At 37.4% G+C, this 25018-nt stretch overlaps 1 protein-coding gene across 2 annotated transcripts in view; it reads left to right on the forward strand.

The window, feature by feature from the left end:
* Window positions 1-18541, forward strand: part of SLC7A11 (solute carrier family 7 member 11) — a 92095-nt gene extending 73554 nt beyond the window's left edge. Inside the window, exon 12 of one of the 2 annotated variants that reach the window (XM_045055860.1) lies at window positions 18441-18541. In XM_045055860.1, coding sequence (XP_044911795.1) covers window positions 18441-18466 — 26 coding nt within the window. In that variant the 3' untranslated portion in view covers window positions 18467-18541. Of the gene's footprint in view, window positions 1-1658; window positions 9060-18440 lie in introns of those variants that run through there. The other variant, XM_011281688.4, reaches the window with a different exon arrangement.
* The last annotated feature ends 6477 nt before the right edge of the window (window positions 18542-25018 follow it).

The raw sequence follows: 25018 nt of genomic DNA on the forward strand, positions 1-25018 counted from the left end.
TAGCAACACTGCCCTGGCAATGACATTTCAGAACTGCAACCAGAGACCTAGGGGGTAGGGTTAAGGGCAGCGGTAGCCTTGTCCCAGCAGTGATGGATCAGAGCTCGGCCTTGAAGCTTGAGGGGTGGGGCCCAGGGTAGTAGCAGTGTCCCTAGCAATGATAGGTCAGAACTGTGACCTGGAACCCACAGGACAGGGGTCAGGGAAGCAAATGCCCATCTTGGCAATGACAGTTCAGAGTCCTGGGATGGGAGTTCTCAGAGCAATAGTGGAACAGCCCCAGTAATGGTAGCCAAAGTGTGACTTGGGACACAGGGAGTGAGTGACACTTAGGGTAGTGGCAGTTCCCCTGGCAATGATGAATCAGAGCCAGGACCTGGAACCTGGGGGCAGGGGGCAGGACAGTAAGAGTCCGTCTCTGAGCAGCAATGACAGTTCAGAGTCTTGACCTGGGCGAGTTGTGAGGGGAGAGCTCAGGGCTACAATATTACAGTCCCAATAATGATAGCCCAAAAGTAGCTAGGGACTCTGAGGTTGGGGCTTAATGGAGGGGAGCTTGCCTGAGTAATGATGGGATAAAGCCCCATTCTGGGGCTAGAGTGGGCCAAGAAAAGTGGCAGTTCCAGTTTAGTGCATGGTGCTGTGCTGTGGCACCCAATGCTTGACAGCGGGGTAGGTACATCAACAGCCAAAGCCCACAAAGGCAAGTCTCACCTCAGCAGCGGCCCCAGCCTCAGGGAGCAGATGGGGAGTGGGGGCACTCTAGGATGCTGCATCAGCTGGGACCAGCATCACTGAGGACTGTGGGAGACCTCAGTAGCAAAAGCTGCAGTCATTCACAGGATGAGGCTTGCTGGGGTCCTCCAGCTTCTGACTGGGGATGGGGTGATACAGGCAAAATGCTTTCTCTACATTTCTATGTAGACATCAATTTTTGAGCTCTGCCACACTTTTGTTCCTTTTTCTTTGTTGTTTGGAAATCTCCCTGAGCTGTTTTCTTCAGTTTGTAGCTGTTTATTTATTGTTCTTGGGTCTCTTCAGTTTGCGTGCATGCGTGCGTATGTGCATGTGTGCGTGTGTGTGTGTGTGTGTGTGTGTGTGTGTGTGTGGAGGCAAGTGTTAGGACTTCCTAGCCCTCCATGCTGCTGATGGCACTCCCAAATCCCTCATTCTGCAGATGAAGTAATAAAGCCCTGAGACATAAGATGTTTTACTCAGTAATAGTCTACAAGTTTGAGACTGGACATTACAGTATGAGTCAGTTTGATTTTGCTGAGGAATTGGTTGTAATCTCACAGGTACTAAAACAACAAAACAATTTGAAACCGAATATGAAGTGTAGTTTTGAATGTTTATTTATATCTTCCTTCTGTTGCCTCAAAGTATTTTCGGCTTCCTGGTCTATGAATTAAAGTTCCTATTTGAATACAAAATATTAATGTATTCTTGCCGAGAAGCCATCATGGGAAGTTGCAGAAGTGACAAATAAATTAATTGAGCATGATGGGATTCTAATGAAGTAAATAATTCTTGAAAGCGCTCTGTGAAATAGGCGGTGTGTATTTTCAGTATTCAACCCCAAATAATTCTCATGTTGCTGTTTTTATACATTTCTGATTTCTGTACATTTTTAATTTCTCTTCTTTATTCCTTTGTAGACACAATAACCAGAACATTACAAATAATACTGGAAGTTGTACCAGAAGAAGATTGTCATAAATTATGAATTAATGCATTTGAAATCTTGGCAATCTATGCTTGGCCTTGTTTCTGCCCAAAGGGCTGAAACAAAATGTGGATCTTCACTTCATTTTATGAAAATCCAGAAGATTTCAACTTTGGTGATGGACTAAAGGAATCAGTTATTTCTATTCGTATCTTTTAGTGTATTCAAACTGGTTTCTAAGAAATTTAGTTATAACTCCATGTAGTTATAGAAAGTGGATATGCAAGCCTTCCATGAGCTCACATGATTTTTGAATCCCTGATATCTATATGAAGTTAGAGGAAAAAGACTACTGCATGAAACATTACTTCAGTGGTCTTTATAACATATGGCTAAGAACCTTCAAACTGAACACCAAGATGTTTTCTGTATATATGGGATCTATAACAGACAATTTTTGCATACTGTAGTTGACTATACTGTGAAAAGTGTTTTCTATTCTTCTGGGGGATAAAAGGCATGCGTCATCATTATGGACCAAGCAAAGGAAGAAATTTATTTCACATCAGCATTGTATTGCTTTCCCATAGATACTAACTTAGATACCATCTTGTAATGAATTATACCCAGAGCATTTTGAACAAAGAGCAGGGGCGATATGCCCAATTTTAATGAATACATTAAAGAGCTTCTAGGGGCTATTGTTCATGAGAAAAATCCAGGAATTATGTCTAAAAATTATTGATAATTGATGATGTTAGGGTGTTTTCACTCATTATCAGGAAGCTCCATGGTTATGGGCCACTTTATTTTCATGGCAGCCCATTTGATCAGGAAAGGATGTAGCATCTTTCTTAGCAATACTCAGTTTGGTATTAAATACCAGTTTGGTATTGATACTAAACAATACTCAGTTTGGTATTAAATCATCTTAAGCACAGTCACTTGTTTCGCTAATAATTTGCCCCTTGATAACATATCTAAACATGTGCATTTTTGAATCTTCAAATTGCCACGTCCATAAAAGACAGAAATCACCAAGAAAGAAAATACCCAAAATATTATGTCCAACACTATGATCCCATCTATATGCAGTGTTAGTAATTATGAACATTTTTTTTAAAATTTCATAGTTATTTTTACATGGTGATAAATTTTGACAGTTTATACATTTCCTTTATATATTTTATATTCTGTTAAAATATCTCTTCAGATATAACTGTCCAGATTAATTAGGAAAAGGCATATATTTACATAAAAATTGAGGAAGAAAATGTCACAGTTAAATAAGTTTTACAACTGATGTTTCTAAAATTTCCCATTCTTTATCTCAACATTGTCAGTAATTTCCTCACCTTAATTATCATTCAACTTGCAAAAGAGATAACTGATAACAAATTCACTGAAAGGTGAAAGTGTGTGTGTGTGTGTGTGTGTGGGTGTGTGTATTCAGACAGGTGTTTTAATGCTAAGTTTGGAAAATATTGTGGAATTTTCAAATAAGTGTCAAATAATGGTAGAAAGCATAAATTATTATTTACATACAACCAAGATCAAGTAGTCCATCATACCTGAGTATGTTTATCCTTTAATTTTAAAAGTAACAATTTTGGAAAGAATTACACTGATTAAGATAATCAAGAGCTGATAGTTCGTAAACAATTGACCAAAGTAGAAATTATGATTTATAATATGAGGCAATTCCAATTCACTAATTTCAATTTTTGCTCTTGATAACATTTAATACACATCCACGGTGGACATTTTTTTTTCAGCCAAACCTGTGTTTGGGTCTCTAAGTGAATTCATAAAACTTCCTTCCTTCTTCTCTTACCATATGGTTTTCAAATTTTGATCTGTAGTCTCTGCTTCCTGTATCCATTTGTCTGAATCTCTCCCCACTATATTGTTACTGAGGTAAAAACACATTTTTTTAATTTTCCTTTATTATTATTATTATTATTATTTTTTTTTTTTTACAGTTTAGGCCCATATATATAAACCAAACTCTTCTTGAGATTTTTTTTTCCCTAATGAAAAGAAAACTGATAAAATCTCATGGAGAGGTTTGCGTAGTTCTTGATTATTCTTGAGAATAATGTGCCTGTATCTTACCGTGGCATATAGGTCTCATTTTGTTTATCTTTTTTTAATTTTTTTTTAGTATAACATTATACAAACTGACTAGGATACATATTCATTATTTTTTCCATCATTTTCAAAACTGATTTTTGCATTGTTAAATTTCTAATGCTACTGTCATAACGTTTTAACCACAGAGAAAGTCAGCCAGTAGTTTTTTTAAAAGTGATGAAGATTAAGTTGTTCTTCAGCTGACTGTTAGGATACATCACAGCAAGATGCAAGGTTTCCGAAATCAGCAAATTGATATTCATTAATTATTATTCAGATGGTATCACATCAAGCCAATTCTAGTTGAAAACTCACCTGCGCACTAAAATGTGTATTTTTATTTGTGGTAAATAAAATTTTCTTTCTCATATATTTAAAATTATATATAGAGAGAATTATATATAAACCATTATATGCAATATACTCATACCAGTGTGGATATTCAAATGTTTATATACATATTATGAATTTATTATAACGCAAAAAGTCAAAGTGGCCCATACAGTTTAAGACAACTAATATACTCTCTTTCAAATGTATACTCTTTGGAGAACATAGTCTCAAGTATTTCATTATGAATTAAACAGATCTAGTGAAGACTCCTAAAACTAAAACAGTTTGATTAAAAAATGGACTGATTCTCCTTACATAATTTTGAATATTTCACTAAATGTTTTTGACTCATTTTTAAAAATGTTGGATTATTTTCCCGAGATTTTTCTTTGATCAAATGAAGAAAACTGGACTATTGTAAATGATTAGGTTACCTAGAAGTAGACCTTGTTCTTGTCTCTAGGAGATTAAAGACTTGGAATAGAAAAGATGGCAGACTCCATACCGAACATCAATGTTAAGTGTGCACACGCACAAATACACGCATGTGTTTATACTGTATCTGCCCCATCCCTGCTGGCACAAAAGTAGGACAGGTTCTTAGGTTACGTTAGCAATGCGTAGCGGTTTCTTGAACACTAAAATATGTACCTTGAAACAAATTTCGGGATTATTTTATGTGTCTAGTAGAGTTGTTTCTCCAGTTGCTATTTGATAGATTAACAGATGGTTAACACGAGTATAATTACTTAACATAATTTTTTATGAACTGTAATCAGTCATCAGGAAACTCATTATTTTCTCTCTATTTATAGATGAATGTAGTGCTAACCAAGAAAGGGGGCATCTTTGATCGATAGTGGATTTCTTATAATTGAGGCATAGGTTATGAAAAGATAGAATACTGAACGTCAGAGTAGCAGGAAATGACAGATAGCACGTGACTGGAAGTGATGATATTTTGGTGTAATTTATTGTGCAGCATAGTCAGAGAACTGTTGGATGTTAATTGTTGTGGAAAGGTGGACATCCCGAGTAGCTAATGGGATGTAGCTTCAGTGCCCTCACTTAGACATGCCCCTTTCAAGTCTGTACCTAATTTTGCATTAAGAATTTCTCATTAATTTTCTTGACGGAGATCAGAAAAAGTATATACATTTCTGGCCCTACAAAATCTGCATCTATCCCTGTGAGTAAGGTAAAATAACTTCCATTATTTTTCCTGTTAGAAATAAACATGGGCCGTTTATAGAATGTTTTTAAATAAAGTTTTGAGTTAATTTAAGTATCTCTATATAAAACTAAAAATGAGTTTCTCATAATATATATTACTTGATATAAACGGAGGGAGTTCATTTTTGACTTTTTTTTTACGTTTCAGTTCTGAGTGATAGAAAAACAATGAGTGGGGTTTTCATTGTAACTCTCTTTCTTAGTTAGGAAAGAACCCTCGAGAGATTTGGGATTTGAGTGCAGATGAGTAAAAGACTGATTTTACTTAAATGTAATCTTGCTTCATTTTACCCTACATGATATGCTGTATGTTGGTGCTGATGATGTTTACAGAGTCGCATTTTACTTGCTAACAATTCAAAGTCAGGAATTAAAGTGTGACATTGTGTAACTGGCAAGAAGCTTGTGGTGGATATAGAGTAGATAATGAGTCATCTTGACAGCTTCTGTTTACATACTTTACATATAAGGTAAAAGAATTGATTACCTATAAGTGTATTTTAGGTTTATTTTCTCATAAGCAGTATTTTACATGTATCTCAATATATATAATACCTAAAAGTGTAACCTCTAGGTAGTATTATTAATGCACTTAAAAAGGTATTTTAAGAGCCAATTTTTGAAGATAATCTTTGCTTCTTTTTGTTGCATTTTCAAATTATTTGGTTTCTAAAAAATGTTTGGCCTATATTTAGATCCTATACAAAGTCACAAAGGCATAAATCATGGTCTCACAGAAAGTTCTCCAGGTTTCCATGTTGTGAGATATTGTCCTTCTTTAGAACTTCCTAAGGATATTAGCTTGATATTTTTGAATCATTATGGGTTTTTTTTTAATGGATCGATGATTTCCTTTATTTTGTCACATTTTGGCATGATATCCTTTCGATGGGAGTGAGTCTTAATTTGAATTTATACAATTACCTAGATATGCTTAGTGTGAAACTACCACGTGGCTTACATTCCGGAAGTTCTCATTTCTCATCTCTTTGTTACCATTGGCTTTAAAATATCACTGGGAGGTAGTTATATGAAATAGTTATCTGTTACATGTGTGTATTTCAACTACTTGGATCAAGGGTACATTTATGGTATAAATCTCTCAAGAAAACTGTGGAGCAGTAGGCATCTGAGAGCCATGCAGATGGGTGCACTGGTTTGAAAGTGAACATACTTGTTCTTCCCTCAACATACACACTACTGACTTTTTTCAAAGCATGACTTTCAAGTGAATTAATTTATTGGTTAGCAGACTTGCTTGCCGAGTCCTTATTACCTCTTGAAGCCTCTAAAGGTCATGCTGAACGCTAGAGAAACAAAAAAGACTAATGCACAGTTACGTCTTTTGCAGAAGTGACTGTATTTTGAGCACCTTGGGCGACAGTGTATTTTGCACAGAGTCTTGTGGGAAAACATTAGGCTTTTGGGTGTTGCATCTGTATAATTGGTTGGGTTGTGAGGGATCTGACTTGCATGAGGATTGTGAAGATAGACCTCACTTATCCTACTAATTAACCGTCTTCAGCACTTGCTCAGAAGCTCATTTGTAATCACACCTGGAGGCAATGCAATGTGGTTCCCTGGTTCTAGGTTAGAACTGTCTTATTTCAAAGGATTTCTGATTTATTTTTTCCATAGAATTTCTCCTTCATTCCAAATTTCCATATACTGACTAATGCAATATAAAGAAATATTATATTCAAGTAAAATAATGCTTTGGGGAAATAAAACAGATTGTTTCAAATGAATGTATGCTTTTCACAGAATAGAGGTGATCTACATGAAATTGTGTGTTTTAATGATTTCAAACACTACCATATAGCACTTTTGAATTGCTTTGGAAGCAAAAGAACAATATATATCTAGGGTTATTACACAAACCACAAGAATCCTCCAAAAAATTTAAGTAGTCTTGTATTTTTTTTATCCTCTCCCTGGAGAAGTTTTTTACCTAATAGTTTCCCTGTAGGATTATTACTAATGCTGTAAATCTGGATCTAAACTTTTTGATTCTTACATCTTGAAAACCAGATTCTTCTTTTGACGCTATCCATGTACAGAGAGTGAGATATGGCTTTACTCTTTTAGGATATTTGGGGCCAATGTTATTTTGAACACAGGCGTGGGCCTCAAGTTTCTATTTCTTTGTAGATGGGTTGCAGTACAATAGTAATGAGTTTTCAGTGGTACCCTCAACATTTTGAGAACTTTGCAAATGTACGCATCAGTCGTGTTAAAAGCGCATTGCTTAGTATCATGAAATATAGTGTCTTCTCTCTGTGCCAAATTGGTGAGCAGACATGTAGTTGTGTTTTACTAATGCTAAAGTTGGCTACCTGTGGTTTTATAATAAGTACAAGTCAGAAAAAGGCAAGACAAATGGCCTCTCGTACTGAATGCTTGGCGAACTTAATTTGTCCTACTTTTCTGACGAAGATTTGACTCTAGATTTCATAGAACTTATTTTTTTTTTTCTACTTATCGTAGAGTGGATTAGATGGTAGTGATGCACTGGTAGAGATAGTGTTTAGTGATTGACTCAGAATTCATTTCATAATGAATTTTTTGCGTCTTCTTATTGTATGTGTATCTGTATTTACTTTATAGGAAATGGGTTTAGTGAGCTTTGTGTTAAAATCTGACCTAGTAACGGTGACTTCTTCTTCAATTATCAAGGGGTAGAAAATATGTGTGTTGGTATGTTTGTATCAACACATCATTAGGTACTGGATATGAATGTATTTAAATGCCTCTGACATTCTATGGCAAGCATCAATAATTTGCACTCATGGAATCAATTAGCCCAGTGAAAAATGGTAGAGTACTCTGGAGGGTTGTGCTGGCAGCCATCTCTTTGATCTATGCTTAAATTGTAATTTACAGACCAGCTCTATCCCTTAACTTGAATCTGGAATTCATCTGTCATGACCTTGTACCATTCCCCTAAGTAAGGAGCAGGGGGAACAGGGTTTGGTCTGGTGATCTAAAGTACAAGAACAGAGAAATCCAGCTGAGGAAGAATGAGCCTCAATATCCTAAATGGTCCTCATCTGTGGTGGGGTTTCTTCACTCTGGCGTTATGATGATAAAACTTGGTAGAGGGGTTTGTGCATCTTTTATACAAATTTTATACAACGTCTTATATTTATAAATTCTTAAATAACAAAATTCCTTTTCTGCATCTGTATTCCAACCATATTAGGAGTACTGATTTATTTAGATATTTGATATAAAAATATAAATGGTGTAAAGGGACTTTCATGTGTGAATTGTGTTGTGTTGCTTACGGTTCTCTGGCACTGATGCCTATGCCATCATATCAGCATCATATGTGAAATAAATGGATTTTTCTATAGTTTAATGATTTCCCTCTGGGGAGAGTTCTGCTGCAGCAATCACACTGCCAGATGATGTTTATGGGCTATTTGTATAAGTGGTAAGATACTATGAAATAAGAGTGCTTTCATCTGGTAGAAACATGTCTTGACACATGTGTTTTGGATGGAATAAATTTTGGTGCAATATGATGTCACTCAATTTTGCAATGAATTTAATTTCAATTGTATTTATGTATATGCATACCAGTCATGCTTCTAGTTGCTTCAACCTTCATATATGTATTTTTGTCCATATTTTTACTTGAAAATATTTTAAATGGAAATGAAATAAACATTTTATAGTTTGAATAATAAAAGTCCTGCTTTGCTTTTTTTTTTAATTTTAAAGCAGTATACATCCCAATAAATTGAAGTCTTTCATTTTAATGATTGAATTTATCAATCATTGACTCTGATTGCCCCAGGATGTTCTTTCTGAAACACAAATATATTAAAAGTCTTCCATGGTTTCACATTTACTTATTTATTTTTCTGACTGGATAAAATCCAAAAGCCTCTGCACAGTGCAGGACTTTCCATAACCTTCCACTCTTCTTTCTCCAGCTACAAATGACCACTTCTAACATTCTCTGCAGCCATATTAAATGTTTTATCAGTAGTTTAACAGCAACAAAAAGATGCTATTATTTCATTCGACATACTGTGGATTCTTACAGGAATTATATTTTCCTCCCCCATTCCTATCTTCTGCTTTCCACATAGCAAATTTCTATCCAATGTTCAAGACTGAGTCCAAAAGTCACCTCTTCCAGAAACCTTCCCCAAGACTGATCCCAGAATACCTCCACCATCTTGGGTGCACCTTTTTTGTAGAACTCATTACACCAGTGTAATCAATAGACTTGACTCCCTTCTTTGCCTAAATTTGAAATGGTGTGTGTGTGTGTGTGTGTGTGTGTGTGTGTGGTGTTTTTGTCTTTCACTGACTAAAGCATAATAGGTATTCAATGTTAATTAAATTAATATATTCAGTGAATGAATGAGTGAATAACTTTTATTCATTAGGTTTCATGATAAGCTTTTCTTAAATGCATTTTTTATTACCTCTAAATTTAAGTAATCCATTAGATTCTATGGAAAGAATATTTCTATGGAATACCTTAACTTCAGAATGTAAGAAAACTAGAGAGGTTCAGTCTCTGTCGCCTCTTCCACTCTTCTCCCATCTCATCATCTCCTCCTCTCCCCTCCCATTCTCTCTTTTTCTCTCTTCTCCCCCTGTTCCACCCCCAGTTCATGTAAGTGAGTCTTGATGGAGGAAATAAACAGTGAAATGACCTATACTACACACTTTTCCTATGAAAAGACATTTAGGCTTTTTTATTTTCAATAATATATATATATATATATATTATTTATGTGTTTCTATTTTCATTATAATAACTTAAAAAATGCTCAGAAATGTAGAGCAAAAGGAACCTAAAGTTCTGATGACCAAGACTCTCTTTGAAGTAGACACAGGAGATTGAGTAACATTTTCCCTGGTGAAATGCTTTGGGAAAACAATAAAAATATTAAACTAATAACTTTGGCGCCTGTGAAATTTAAACAATTTTGAAAAGAAATATAACCTATGGGATATGTAGATGTACTTACTTTAAAATTAATGAATATGACTGGATATATGTTTAATAAAATACATGGAAAACTGAGAGAATACATAATGTATTATAATTTGCTTTTAAACGCTCATTAGGCTGTTACATATGCTGGTTTAGGTTCACAAAGACTTTTGCTGCTGAAACACATCTAAAATTTTTCTACTTGAATTTGTAGCCTATGTCTAACGTATAAAGATTTGAGATCTTTATAGGCTGTAATAAGCATTACGTAAGCTGGGATGGGGTGGGTGAGCCATGGCTAACTACTATTGCTTTTGCCTCCACATGCCCTAAAGATTATATTTGCAGACTTCCTAGAGCTCTGACTTTGACAATCAAGTCTTCATAGCCATCTTGTTGTTTTTATAGTCTTAAGCCTAAGAACACCTGGTCACCAGCAGGCATGGGATAATGCTTTCAAAAAATGTTTGATGTCTGAAAGAATTCAGAAACAAAAAATGTAATTAGGATTCATTACCTTTTAAAACTTAAGCTTTGAAGATTTATTAATCTCTGAAAGATGTGAAGCAGGACTTCAAAGTTGTTAATTCAGGTTAAATACTACAAAAATTGAAATACCCTCTGGCTATAATAAAATAAGTATAAATGAGTATAACCCTAGAAAAGTGTGAGCAAGCCAGTTATTTTCCTCTCACTTCAATTTTTCTTATAAGAAAATCTTGCTTTTGTCACAGTAATTAACATTGTAATTATACAACAACATGTTATGATCATCATTCCTTCCATTTCCTAAAAGCTAAAGGCACCATAAAGATTTGTTTCATTTTCTGGATTCTGCCTTAAACTTATGTTTACTTCTTACTCCCACATTGCTACGTTTCTTTCAGAATTTCTTGCTTAAGGAAGTAGTGAAAGCAGAAGCACCTCCCAGCCATATAATGGGTAAGGGGTGCTAGAGATAGAAAACGGTTAGCAGTTTGTAATTGTGTCTGCTTCATGAAGTTGGGGCGCTACTTTTTTCTCCTAATCGTTCAAATGTATTGATAACATTAGGGCCTCAGGTGCCATAAACAGTATACCCAGATGTGATCTAGTCCTAGGACGTTGGGAAGGCTTTCCTGAAGATGCAGTATGAAATGATATTGAAGGATGGGTGAGCGTTAACCAGGTAAAGTGGAGGCTGGATGTGGAATGTTGTAGGCAAAGCAAACTGTGTGATAAAGGGCCTGAGCCAGAAAAAGTAGGGCTTGTTTAAGGAAATAAAAGCGAGACCAGTGCAACCAGAGCATGGAAACATCAATAATGCACCTCTAAGAGAGAAGTAATTGTGGAGGACTTATTTGTCAATGTTCAAGATTTTGGTTTTTACCCAGTATAATGGAGATGGCAGAGACAAATGAAATTCACTTATAATATGAGCGTTCAAGTTTACCAAAGTTTCAAATCTTATCCTCTCCTAAAATCCCTGAAAAGAATCATTTCAAATAGTAAAAAATCATTTCCATTTACTTCTTTTCATTTTATTTTTTTCATATTTGAGAAAGAAAGAGAGAGACACAGCACGATCAGGGAAGGGGCAGAGAGATGGAGACAGAATCTGAAGCAGGCTCCAGGCTCTGAGCTGTTAGCACAGAGCCCAGTGCGGGGCTCAAACTCAGGAGAGGTGAGATCGTGACCTGAGCTGAAGTTGGAGGCCCAACTGACTGAGCCACCCAGGCGCCCCTACTTCTTTTTTATTATTGTTTTATTCTATCCAATTAGTTTATATTGCCAAATAATAAGCTTGAGACATATACTTTGCAGGAATTACATAAGCAACAAATACAGGAAATCTTTTTTTTTTTTTTCCAGAAATTTTATTGTTTTCACTCCTTAGCATGTTTTCCCTCCTCTCCTCCAAGTTAGATTACATCTGACCCACATTGCTGAGTGCTCACCAACATTTATTTCAAGGACAATCTGTGATTTTTTTTTTTTTTTTGAGAAATATTTTTCTGGTGCTATAGTTTTTTAACCTAGTGATAATTTCTAAAATGTATTTGTTTGCCCAAATGAAAATATTAAAAAAGATATCTTGCATGACATATTATTAAACAGAGTTACTATCTTAGAAGAAAAAAAATTCTTCATTTGAATGTAATGTTTTAATATGAAAAATGCCAATAAGGTAAATTACTTCATTTTTTTCCTGGTTCTATAGAAATAGAATGAATTTTTAGTTTTTTTCTACTCCTCATAATTCACAATGTATGACAAGTGACTTTCCTGGCAAGATAACCTGAATTTTGTTTAAAGAATTAGAGAAATAAACATTATTTGATATCATTTTAAAAATGCTTACATGGAAAACAGGGAGTTATCTGATATCCCTCCCACCCTAGCTTCATTAAGATATAATTAACAAGTAATATTGTATAAGTTTAATGTATAAAATGTGATGTTGTGATATATGTATATATTGTGAAAATGATTACCACATTAACATTAGGCATCACATCCATCACCTCACATAGTTACCACCTTTTTCGCAGTGACAACTGTTAAGATTTACTCTCTTAGCAAATTTCAACTATACATGTTCATTATCCATTCATTTGCCATCAGGCACTTAGGTTGTTTTTATGTCTTAACAATTGTGAGTAATGCTGTAATGAACCAGGTTGTGTAGCTATCTCTTTGAGATTCTGATTTCATCTCCTTCGGTTATATCCAGAAGTGGGGTTGCTGGATCATATTATAGTTCTATTTTTTTTTTTTTGAGGAGTCTCTACACTGTTTTCCGTAGTGACTGTACCAGTTTACATCCCTACCAATAGTGTGCAAGGACTTTGTCCACATCCTCACCAATACTTGTTATTTCTTGTCCCTTTGAAAAAAGCAATTCTAACAGATGTGAGGTGGTATCTCATTGTGGTTTTGATTTGCATTTCCCTGATGATGAATGATGAGCACATTTTCATGTACCCATCAGTCATTTGTGTATCTTTTTGGAAAATGTCTATTCAGGTACTCTGCCCATTTTAAAAAGGGATATTAAAATGGATTTTTTTGCTATTTATAGGAGTTTCTTACATATTTTGGATATTAGTCCCTTACCAAATATATGGTTTACAAACACTTTCTCCTATTTCACAAGTTGCCTTTACATTTTGTTGATTATTGCTTAGGTGGTGCAGAAGCTTTTTTGTCTTAATGGAGCCCCACATGTTTAATATGCTTTTGTCACTTTACTTTTGGCAATAAAACTATTGCCAAAACCAATGTCAAGAATTATTTTTTATTGTTTTCTTCTAGGAGTTTTATGGCCTCAAGATTTACGTTTAAGTCTTTAATCCATCTTGATTTAATTTTTGTGAGTGGTTCCAGATAGGGGTTAAATTTCATTATTCTGCATGTGATTGTCCAGATTTCCCAGCACTATTTATTGAAGATTGTCTTTCCCTATTGAGCATTTTTGGTTTCCTTGTCAAATACTAGTTGGCCGTATATGCATGGATGCGTTTCTGGGCTCTTGATTCTGTTCCATTGGTCTATGCAACTGCTTTCATGCCAGTACCATACGGTCTGATTACTAAGCTACATAATAAAGTGAAATCAAGACGGGTTGTCCCTCTAGCTTTGTTCTTGTTTCTCAAGATTGCTTTGGCTATTCAGGATCTATTATGGTTGGTTCCACACAAGTTTTAGAATTTTTTTCTATTTCTATAGAAAAATGCCATTGAAATTTTGATATGGATTATATTTGATATGATTCCATTTGATCTGGAATTCTGATAGGGATTGTAGATTGCTTTGGGTTGTAGGGACATTTGACAATGTTAATCCCTCTGATCCAATAACATGGGGTATCTTCCCATTTATTTGTGTCTTCTTCAGTTTCTTTAATCATTGTCTTATGGTTTTCAGTGTACAAATTTTTCATCTCCTTGATTAAATTTATTCTTAAGTATTGTTTTTGATACTATTGTGAATAGGATTGTTTTCTTTATTTCTCTTTCAGGTAATTTGTTGTTAGTACATAGAAATGCAACCGATTTTTGTATGCTGCAACTTTACTGTATTCATTTATTAGGTCTAATAGTTTTTTGACAGAGTATTTAGAGTTTGCTGAATGTATGACAGTGTCATCATCAGACAAAGAAAATTTTACTTCTTTTTGATTTGGATTACTTTCATTTCTTTTTCTTGCCTAATTACTCTGGCTAGAACTCCCAGTACCAATCTGAATAAGAATGGTGAGAATTGTTGTTGGTCTTAGAAAAGCTTTCTACCTTTTACCATTAAAGGTGACAGCTATGGTGTGTCACATTACAGCCTTTAATAGGCCAAGATATGTTTCTTCTACACTTAATTTGTGGAGAGTTTTTATCATAACAGGATGTTCAATTTTCAAATGCTTTTTCTGCATTTATCGAGATCGTATGATTTTTATCTTTAATTTTACTAATGTGGTTTATGGCATTTATTTGCTTACGTTACACTGTCTTTCCATCCCAAGAAGAAATCCAATTTGGTCATTATGTATGATCCTTTAATGCTGTTGAATTTGGTTTGCTAGTATTTTGTTGAGAATTTTTGAATCTATGGTCATCAGGCTAGGCTCCCCAGCCAGATGGTGCCACTAGCTAGACTCTGTGTTCAGGCTGAACGGCAGGCTGAGCTTTGTGATTAGGCAGTCAGTTGGCTGTGATCCACTCTTTGGCAAGGCCTTTGCCTGGGGTCCCTAGTCAAGTAGGGTTCCCAGCTGTACCTTATAGTTGGGTGGGACTGTTGCCTATGCTCCATGATTGGGTGAAGCTACTGGCTGGGCTCTGTGCTTGGAAGACACCACAGGTTATATGGGTAAATACTGTTGGCTCAGGTCCAAGTCTGTCTGGGGTCGCTGGCTCCCTTGCGGACAAAGCCAGAGGTTAAGCTCTGCAGTCGGGCAAGTCTGCTGGTTTGACTCTGCCTGAGAAAGGCCCTAGGATGGGCTCCACAGTTGCCCAGAGTGTCTGGCCAGGCTTGCCGGTCAGGCAGGATTGGAGACTATTCTCAGCAACTGGATTGGGCACTGACTTTCTTCTCTGCCTAGGAGGGCTCTAGGATGTGCCCTGAAGGTTTCCACAGTACCCCAACAAAAGATTTAAGTCTTTGAGTTTTCCTCTTGATTGGAAGAGATGTATAAATTTAGGTATTGTATAGCAGAGGCCAGTACCTGGAAGAACAGAACTATAATAGTATAATAGTCACACAGTGCACAGAGATAAGAAATAATAGTCACACAGAGCACACAGATAAGAAATGGAGAGAGAATGTTGCCTGGTTTCCTGTAGCTTTCCAGTTCAAAGTTTGTAGTTTCCAGTTCAAACTGCATTTCTGATAAAAGATTCTTTATGTTTCTATCATGTTTCCTCTTTTACTTTAATTACTTGAATTGGTATTTGTTCCTTGCAGCCCAAAGAGTTTTAGATAATAGGATATAATACATCATCACAACCTTTAAGGCTGAAAAGTATGTTTTTGGCTGCTTCTGGGAGCAGAAGACAATACAGCAATCATCGCCGGACATATTTTCAATTACCACATACCTGAAACCACAAGTCCAGGGTAGCTGCCAACTTGAACAAAATATGAGAAATAGAGGCTAGCATCAATGGACTACCATACATTGGGTCATCGTTCCCAACGTTCGTCTTAGATCCAAAGTCTCAGTAGTTTCCCATTGTGGTTTTCCCTTTTAATTCCTGCCTCATTCCATTCCTCCTCAGCTCGTGCAAGCTTGCTCCCTGGAACTATGCTCTTCCCTTTTACATTTTCTTCAATGGAAAACCATCAATTCACATAATCTTCAACTGCCAATTTTATTTGCTCATGCAATCAAAAAGTATCCGTTGAGTAACTGACATTTTCTAGGCACCATGCTTGAGTTAGATTATGGGTGCAAAGTGCAAAAGACATGTTTTCTGAACTCAAGTTTCATTTCTATGTAGAGTACTCCTAAATGTGATGGGGTAGGGGAGAAGAGGTGGTTTGTTCTTATACTTTATATTTCCTTCCATGTGGAAGGAGCCATGTTAGGGAAACACTCTTAGCCTCATTCTAAAGGAGTCGTGTCCTAATTTTACTGGTGAGCTTGGAAAGGAAAACAAAAAACAAAACAAAACAATACTAATTATGTGTGTGTCTTTTCTCTCTTGGAAGCCATCCTGATCTCAGAGGGCATTAATTCCGCATGCCGCTCCATGCCCTTACAGAGTCAGAAATCCTTGGGAAGAGGCCAAAAATGGTACAATGCCCGCAATGGGATGGGCAAATCTTTCTAATCCTAGAGTTCAATAGTAGAACGTCTACTTGCCCTTAGCTATGAATCACATTCTTTTACATTAGCTCTAGCAGCAATAAAGATGATGTTTTTGTGCCCTTATCTGCCTTAAAATCTTGACTTATGTTTTCTTGATTTATTAATTTAGGTGGGGAAGAGAAGTGGTATTTATCAGCCTCCCCAAGAATATTAACAATGTGTGTCTCGAGTCCTCTCCTCTCACCTGAGCTCTTGCCTGTAATCTAATGATTAGGGGCTGTATCCGGATGGAACTTTCACTACCTCAAATTCAGCACTTCATAAATGGAAATGCACTCAAATTTCCAATCATTTCATCAAAAGAAATTGGGGGGGGCGGTGGTAGTAACTCAGGGGTAGAGCATTTGCATAAAAAGAAATCAGGAGTTTACCACCAAACCTGCCTACTTCAGTCCCATGCTCCTTTATTCATCAGCTCATTCAGGCTTGAAAGTTAGGAGTTCCCTAGGATTCTTCTTCGTCATCATCCTCCATAAGCCAGGCACAAACACCTGTTGTTTTTTTCTCCTGGATTTCTAATTCATCTGCCTTTTTATCTCCAATCCTAATCTAGACTTTATTGGATTATTGGAAAGCTCATCAGCTAGATTTTGCTGATCCCAAACTTTTCCTCTCAAACTCTAGCAGAGCTAATGATGTAACCTTGCTCAGTAGCCACTTTGATGATATTATTCCCTTCAGAAATACCTTCAATGGCTTCCATATTCAGATCAGACTCACTTTCCTGGCTTACAGGCTTTGCTGTAAGTGGACATGATGCAATCAACGCCTCTGTATTTACTAGCCTTGAATTTACTCAGACTTAACTGTTGTAAACCAAAAGCATGGTATGCTTAGCATAAATGTCTTTTCTCAAATTGCAAACCACATACACACATCATTGAAAATCAACTTCTACCCTCTGGACCATCTCCTCCAGATGCTGAAGGACCAATGCAAAGCCCAATACTCTTGACCTTTAGTGCATTTACAGTTATAACACATAGTTTTACATTTAGCCACATACTGTATTAAATTGTATGTTTCTGTGGCTTATCTTTCTTCTTTATATAAGCTGAATTACTATGAGTTTCTAGGGCTGAAGAATCATTGTATATTTTCCATACCATAACATTTATTGTTAATTATACAGCAGATACAAAATAAATATTTAATGACTGATTAACTTACAAATTAAAAAAAAAAAAAAAACAACCTGTCTTCACCTAAGAAATGGTTTGATTTAATAGCCTGAAATTTAAGAGTGATCTGATAATCAGAATCTCTACTCTGACCTCTTTGACTTTCTGTGTTGCTCTAGGCAAGTCATTTTAGCGATTCTGAATGCATTTTCTTAATACAAAATGGAAATAAGACTTGTCATCGGTCTTATTCATAAAGAGTGGTGAGGAGTATGCTAGTCAATGCAAAGCACATGGCTAATACAAAGTTTAATAAAAGTGATAAATAACACCTATTACAAAATTGAACCATTGTTCAATTTCTTCTGCCCTTTCAGTTCTTTGATTCAATATTCTCTCACTAAAATCTGAGAGCTTTAATTTGAGAAAGCGTTTTACTAATAATCATAGACTTTCTACATTAACCTTTTCTTATCATTAGGCACACCTGGATGATATCAAATTATTCTTTTAAGGAAATCAATATATCACTATAAGTGCATAGAGAAACATCTGGTAATGAAACTTCAGATAAGGGAAACCTGGGTGTGAAAAATGTTTATTAGAGCAAGATAGTAAAACAGGTGGCCCCAACTTAAGTTCTCTTCACAGAAAGAACAACTAGCAACGACCCATAGATAAGACACCTTTATGAAGATCCCAGAACCTGAGGTTGGGGCTGACGCAGCCCCTTCAATGACCAAAACCAAGAAAAATCACGTGAGAAAGGTAAGAGGACTGATTTTGTTTTGATTGCATCTACTTTCCAATAGATGTTGCCAGTGCCACACCACACGTAGGGGGTCCCCCCGCCCCCCGCCCCAGGCTATGATTTCTCTAGTGGGAAAAGGAAAACCCAAAGTGGACACCCAGTTTCACCAGCGTTCTGAAGACGCTTTCTATGAGCCCCATTTAGGTCTTGCCTCACAGGGAGGGATCGCCAGGGAAACCTGCTAGAGATGGAAAAGGGGAGCAAGGCTCCTAGTCACGGGCGTGCAGACCTTGGCAGACAGTGTTCCTGTTGGCAGAGGTGAGCATATGCAGACCCAAGCTGGTGGTCCTGTCTGGCCATGGAGCTCGGTCAGCAGTTCTGCCCAGTTTGGAGCCAAAGCCATCAGGCTGTCCCAGTGGTAGAGCATATTCTATTGCCCCACTCAGACAATAAAGCGAGCTAGCATCCATTTAACTGATGGACATAGTTTCTACCCCCACCCAACCACAGAGACCCAAATCTTTTGTCTGGCCAGGTACCTTGAGAAGCCACAAGTCTTTTTGTCACAATTATAGGTAACATCTGTAAAATTTAACACCAAGAAGAATTCAGTAATAGCCCTCAAGTCCCTTCACAAGTGAAGGGGTAAATGGTTTTTGAGGTAGCAGAATGCCCAGAGATTGTACCAACTTGTAAAGGTTTCCTGTAGATGCATATATACTGGCCCCCCTCCCATACTCAGATGTACATGCGTATAGAGCATGAATAAATCAAGAAATTGGAAAAAAAAATAGGAAGTTAATTAGAAGTAAAATCAAATGCAGCCAGAGATAAGATAAAAACAATTAATGCTTAACAAACATATACTGTGTGCCTTTAGCACTGCTCTGAGCACTAAGTATATACCGACTCATATAAACCTCATGACAACTTTATGAGGTCCACATTACCAGGAAGAAACTGAGGTAAGTTGCAGTCAAATAACTTGTTGAAAGTCACATACAAAGTGTTTGGCACATTTTAGATGTCTTTAAACAAAAATATTGAAAATTATTCCTATTCTCCAAACGCCAAAAGTTTTATCTTTTAGTCTGTTTGTGAAGTATTGAAATTTCCTTGCTTACTGGGCAAGAGCAAAGAAACTTCCATCAATAAGAGTATTGATGATGAGTTTTACTGATTCTTTAGGATATCCATAGGTCACGGGACGTACTAGTGTTTATCTGGACAATTCTTACCTAGCTGCAGGGAGATGTTAGGAGTAGAAGCATAATTTGTGGCATTCTCTCACCACTGAAAAGTCCTGCTAATAGTAAGGCAATTCAGGCCAAATTGCAGGCATCATTTCTACATCCTTTCATGAAGCTAGTAAAAATAATTTTACTTCTTTTAAAAAAAAAATTAATGTTTATTTAGTTTTGAGAGAGAGAGAGACAGAGCATGAGCAGGGGCGGGGCAGAGAGAGAGGGAGACACAGGATCTGAAGCAGGCTCCAGGCCCCGAGCTGTCAGCACAGCTGACAAGTTCAAGCTGTGGGGCTTGAACTCACAAACTGCAAGATCATGACCTGAGTTGAAGTTGGAGGCTAAACCCACTGAGCCACCCAGGTACCCCAAAATGACTTTACTTCTAATTAACGATTCCAGATTCCTCTTAGTTTCTTGGTCTCGGAGTTCCCTTTTTCTTTCTTTCTTTCTTTCTTTCTTTCTTTCTTTCTTTCTTTCTTTCTTCCTTTCTTCCTTTCTTCCTTTCTTCTTTCTTTCTTTCTCTTTATTTTGCCATTTTTAGTGGGAAATTTTAGCACTTCCTCAGAAGTTACTTAGTTCAAACCCACAAGACATTAAGATACAGAATGTTTGAAAATCATGGGGCACCTGGGTGGCTCAATCAGTTAAGCAGCCGACTCTTGATATCCGCTCTGGTCATGATCTCACCATTCGGGAGATTGAGCCACACCTTGGGCTCTGTGCTGACAGCATGGAGCCTGTTTGGGATTCTATCTCTATCCCACTCTCTCTGCCCCTCCCCTGCTCATGTGCGCGCGCGCTCTCTCTCTCCCCATCAAAATAAATAAACTTTAAAAAAATGTTTGAAAATCACAATTATATATAAGTAATCATATATTTACATATAATTATATTTATATAATTCGTTGTATATGTTATATAAAATTATATATATGTAATACCCATTAGGCAAATATTACTTTTGAGTATCCATGGACCACTCATAAAACCTGAGTTTCTATTGGGACTCAATGAAAACCTACTAAATCTCAAGGAATCAATATCTTGGAGACTATGACAATAATATAGCAAATTTGGAAATCAATAATAAACGGATAGCTTTAAAAAGTTTGTGTATCTTGGGGCACCTGGGTGGCTCAGTTGGTTAGGCGGCCAACTCTTGATTTAGTCTCAGGTCATGATCTCACGCTTCTGAGATGGAGCCCCGCCTCTGGCTCTGCATTGACAGTGTGAGCCTGCTTGGGATTCTCTCTCTCCCTCTCTCTGGCCCTCCCCTGCTCATGCTCTCTCTCTCAAAGTAAATACACATTTTTTTTTAAAAAAGTTTGTATATCTTAAAAATAACCTGCTAAGAAACTCCTGAGTAGAAGCCATGTATGAAATACTTGGAAGGAGAGGATAGCGAAGAAAACAACAATCCAGCCCTCTTGGGTTGCAGCGAAGCATTCTAAGCAGGAAATTTAGGAGGCGAGGGGAATGTAGACGTCGGTACAGCAGAAAATAACAAGCACAGTACATCAGGACAGCGGCCACAAAAACAGGAGATGAACTGCACCCACTGATTGGGTGAAGGATCATGAGCCGAGGACCAGCCCAATAGTATTTTTAAAAGATAATAGTTTTGAGTGAATTAACCATAATAAGGCAACAATGTGTTCCACTGAAATCGGTTTTTAAAAAGGAAAGGAAGTTATTTAACAAGAAATTTAAATGATGTCAAGGCACTTGACAGAATGGCGTGTCCCAGTGAGATCATTGTCAAGGCGTGTTGCAAAATACCCCAACTCTTTCAGTCATTTATGCATCTGAGGTTCATAAAAGAGAGGATAAAATAAAGAAGAATAAGGATGGTTAATCTATTTTATCCATAGATTAGTGCTATCTGCTATTTCACTGTCCAGGGAATTCACTACTATTATTGAGGATTCAGAGAAAAACCAAGTGTATAACAACCTTTCTGGCTTCTCAGATTGCCTGGCAGAATTTCTGACCTAATAATTGGAAGTTTCCATGTGGTGTGATTTTTTTTCTTTTTCTTTTTTTTTTTTCTCGGTTATTTATTTTTGGGACAGAGAGAGACAGAGCATGAACGGGGGAGGGGCAGAGAGAGAGGGAGACACAGAATCAGAAACAGGCTCCAGGCTCTGAGCCATCAGCCCAGAGCCCGACGCGGGGCTCGAACTCACGGACCGCGAGATCGTGACCTGGCTGAAGTCGGATGCTTAACCGACTGCGCCACCCAGGCGCCCCCCATGTGGTGTGATTTTTAAGTACTAATGTCATATGAATCACAAGATATTCTCCACAAAGTTTTTAGAAGTTTATTTATTTATTTGATGGGGGGGGGCAGTGAGTGAGTAGGAGAGAGGAAGAGAGAGAAGGTGAGACAGAGAATCCCAAGCAAACTCTGTGCTGTTAGTGCAGAACCCAAAGCAGGGCTCGATCTCACCAAACGTGGGATTATGACTTGAGCCAAAGCCAAGAGTCAGATGCTTAACCAACTGAGCCACTCAGGTACCCCAGATATTCTCCACAATTTACCTGTAATAACCTTTTAGCCACATGATAAAATAAATGTGGCAATGGAAGATCATTTCACTGACTTTCATTTGAGTTCCAATATGAATATGGATTTTAAATTACTGATTTATCCAATAAAATCTTTTTCCTTCATTCACCAAATGGGAGTCTTATCTCCATTATACAAGTGCAAAGGTAATTTACGCTTTTAAGCTGGAAATTGACTATTGCAACCCTGATTTGCTTTATACAGCGTTTCCTGTCTTAGCTGAATTTTCCAGGTTATAATAAATGAATGATTGTGATGTTTTATAACATACATTAAAGTGTCTTTTACTGGTGGCATATGTTTCTATCATAGTTCCTCACTATTGTTAGTTCTATCATAGTTCCTCAATTTGCTGTTAAATAAGTCCCTTCCCTTTGCTAGAAAATGATTTTTATAAATGTGCAAATTATGTAGTTTAATTCAAAAATTTAATTCATTCAACAAAGAATAAGCAACCACAATGTGCCAGGTTGAGTGCTATGTAAAGATAAAGCACAGTTTTTCTCAAGTAATTAAGAGTCTGATGATGAAAGAGACCCATAAACAGATACAAGACAGTATTTTAAGGGCCTTATAGAGGCATGCGTGGGCATTAGGGGAGCATTTAATAGTAACACCGAATTCCAGCTAGGGAGAATAGAGATGAAATCCTGGAGGATTGATTCATAAACTGAGCATTAAAGGTGACGTGAACAAAGGGTCATGGGAGGGTTGGGATGGTGGAAAACGTTTCAGCATGTGCACTGCCATCGTGCAACATGTATAGTGCCAAGGAGCAGGACTTAGAGATAGAGATAAGGGGATGTATTCGTTTCCTATTGCTGCTATAATAAATTACTGCATACTTAGTGGCTTCAAACCACACGGACATGTTATCTTATAGTTGTGGTGGTCGGAAGTCTGAAATGGGTCTTACAGAGCTAGAATCAAGGTCAGCAGAGCTGGTGCTTTAGGGAAGACTCTGTTTCTTTGCCTTTCCTGGCTTTCCTGCATTCCTTGGCTCATCACCACTTCTCGGCATCGCTCTGACCTCTGTTTCTGTTGTCACATCTCCTCCAGCTGTGACACTCCCGCCTCCCTCTTGTAAGGACGAGGATCCCATTGGATCTGGCTCCCCCACATAATACTGAATAATCTCATCTCAAAATACTTAATCGCATCCTCAAAGTCCGTTTTGTTATGTAAGGTAATATATTCACAGGTGTCGGGGACTGGGATGCAAGCGTCTTTGGCAGACCCTTATTCTGTCCACTGCAGGGAACACGTTAAAAAAGTATTGAGGACTGGTCTCTTACGAACATGGTGTGGGATGAATGAAAAAGAAAGTAAAAACTCTCAGGTGTTTAAACTTATCTCACTTTAAGAAATGTTACCAACTAAAATGGAGAACACAAGGGGTGCCTGGGTGGCTCAGTCGGCTAAGCCTCTGGTTTTGGCTCCGGTCATGATCTCGCGGTTCATGGGTTTGAGCCCCGAGTCGGGTTCTGTGCTGACAGCTGAGAGCCTGGAACCTGCTTCAGATACTGTCTGTCTCTCTCTCTCTGTCTCTCTCTCTCTCTCTCTGCTCCTCCCCCACTCATGCTCTGTCTCTCTCTCTCTCTCAAGAACGAATAAACATTAAATTTTTTTTTAATAAAATAAAATGGCGAATACTGGAGGAAAAGCCTTTTCCTCCATGTGGAGCATGTGGAGGTTGAGGTGCCTGTGGAAGCCAACAGGAGATTTCCAGCAGGTATGTTGCTATCTGAACCCGAAGTCTGGAGGAAAACTGCACTGGAGGTTTAGATTTGCATGTTCCCAGGCTTCAGAGAGCAGGGTTGGATTCATGTTGGATGAAAATACACAGGAAGAGATTGAGAACGAGAAGCACAAGAATGAGAATCTAGCATTTAGAGGTGTTCGGAAAATGGGCAGCTCTCCATGTTGGCTGGGGAGGACTTGTCAGAAACGGAAAATCAGGAGAAGAGAGTATCTCGGCAGCCAAGAGATCAGAGCAATGGTGTTGACACTGTGCTCCCCCAAAGTCCCACTAGGTGTCGCTATACTTCATGGTAGAGAGAGGAGGGAGTAGATGGGACTCCAAGCCTGTCACCAAAATCAGAGAGGCTGCTTTTATTTGAGTTATTGGTCTGCAATATTTTTTCATGGGGTTTAATTTAAGTAAGGGGTTTTGTGGTAAAACTGCCTTTATGTTTGGAAAACCTCTAGAGTAGAGAGTTTGAGGTAGAGTGAATGATGAATGTCACATGGTTGTTTGGCTGAGCATCCTGTGAATGTAGCCAAAAACAGTGTGGCTACTGATTACTTTTATCAATCTGGATAATTGATGGTGAGTGCTATTGGTCCCCTGGGTTCTCAGAGCATCTTTATCTCTCATGGTCCTTTTCACACTCTATTTTCATTTTTGTTTTAACTCCTCTGTGTATCCCTCACTACTCTGTAAACACACTCAACATCATACCAGTGACTTTCACCTGCCAAGTGTAAAAAGATGAAGGAAAATGTATTCACTAGACTTTGTCTTAAGGAGAACACTGCCTGTCTTCAGGCAGAGACGACAGACCTCATAAGCATGCTCGAGCAAAATAGGATGCTTCCTAAACTGCTATGCATGCGAAAGAGAGATAAATGTCTTGTTCCTGAGGCAAAAGGAGAGAGAGAG

Source organism: Felis catus, chromosome B1 (genome assembly GCF_018350175.1).
Source record: "Felis catus isolate Fca126 chromosome B1, F.catus_Fca126_mat1.0, whole genome shotgun sequence".
NCBI classification, from domain to species: domain Eukaryota; kingdom Metazoa; phylum Chordata; class Mammalia; order Carnivora; family Felidae; genus Felis; species Felis catus.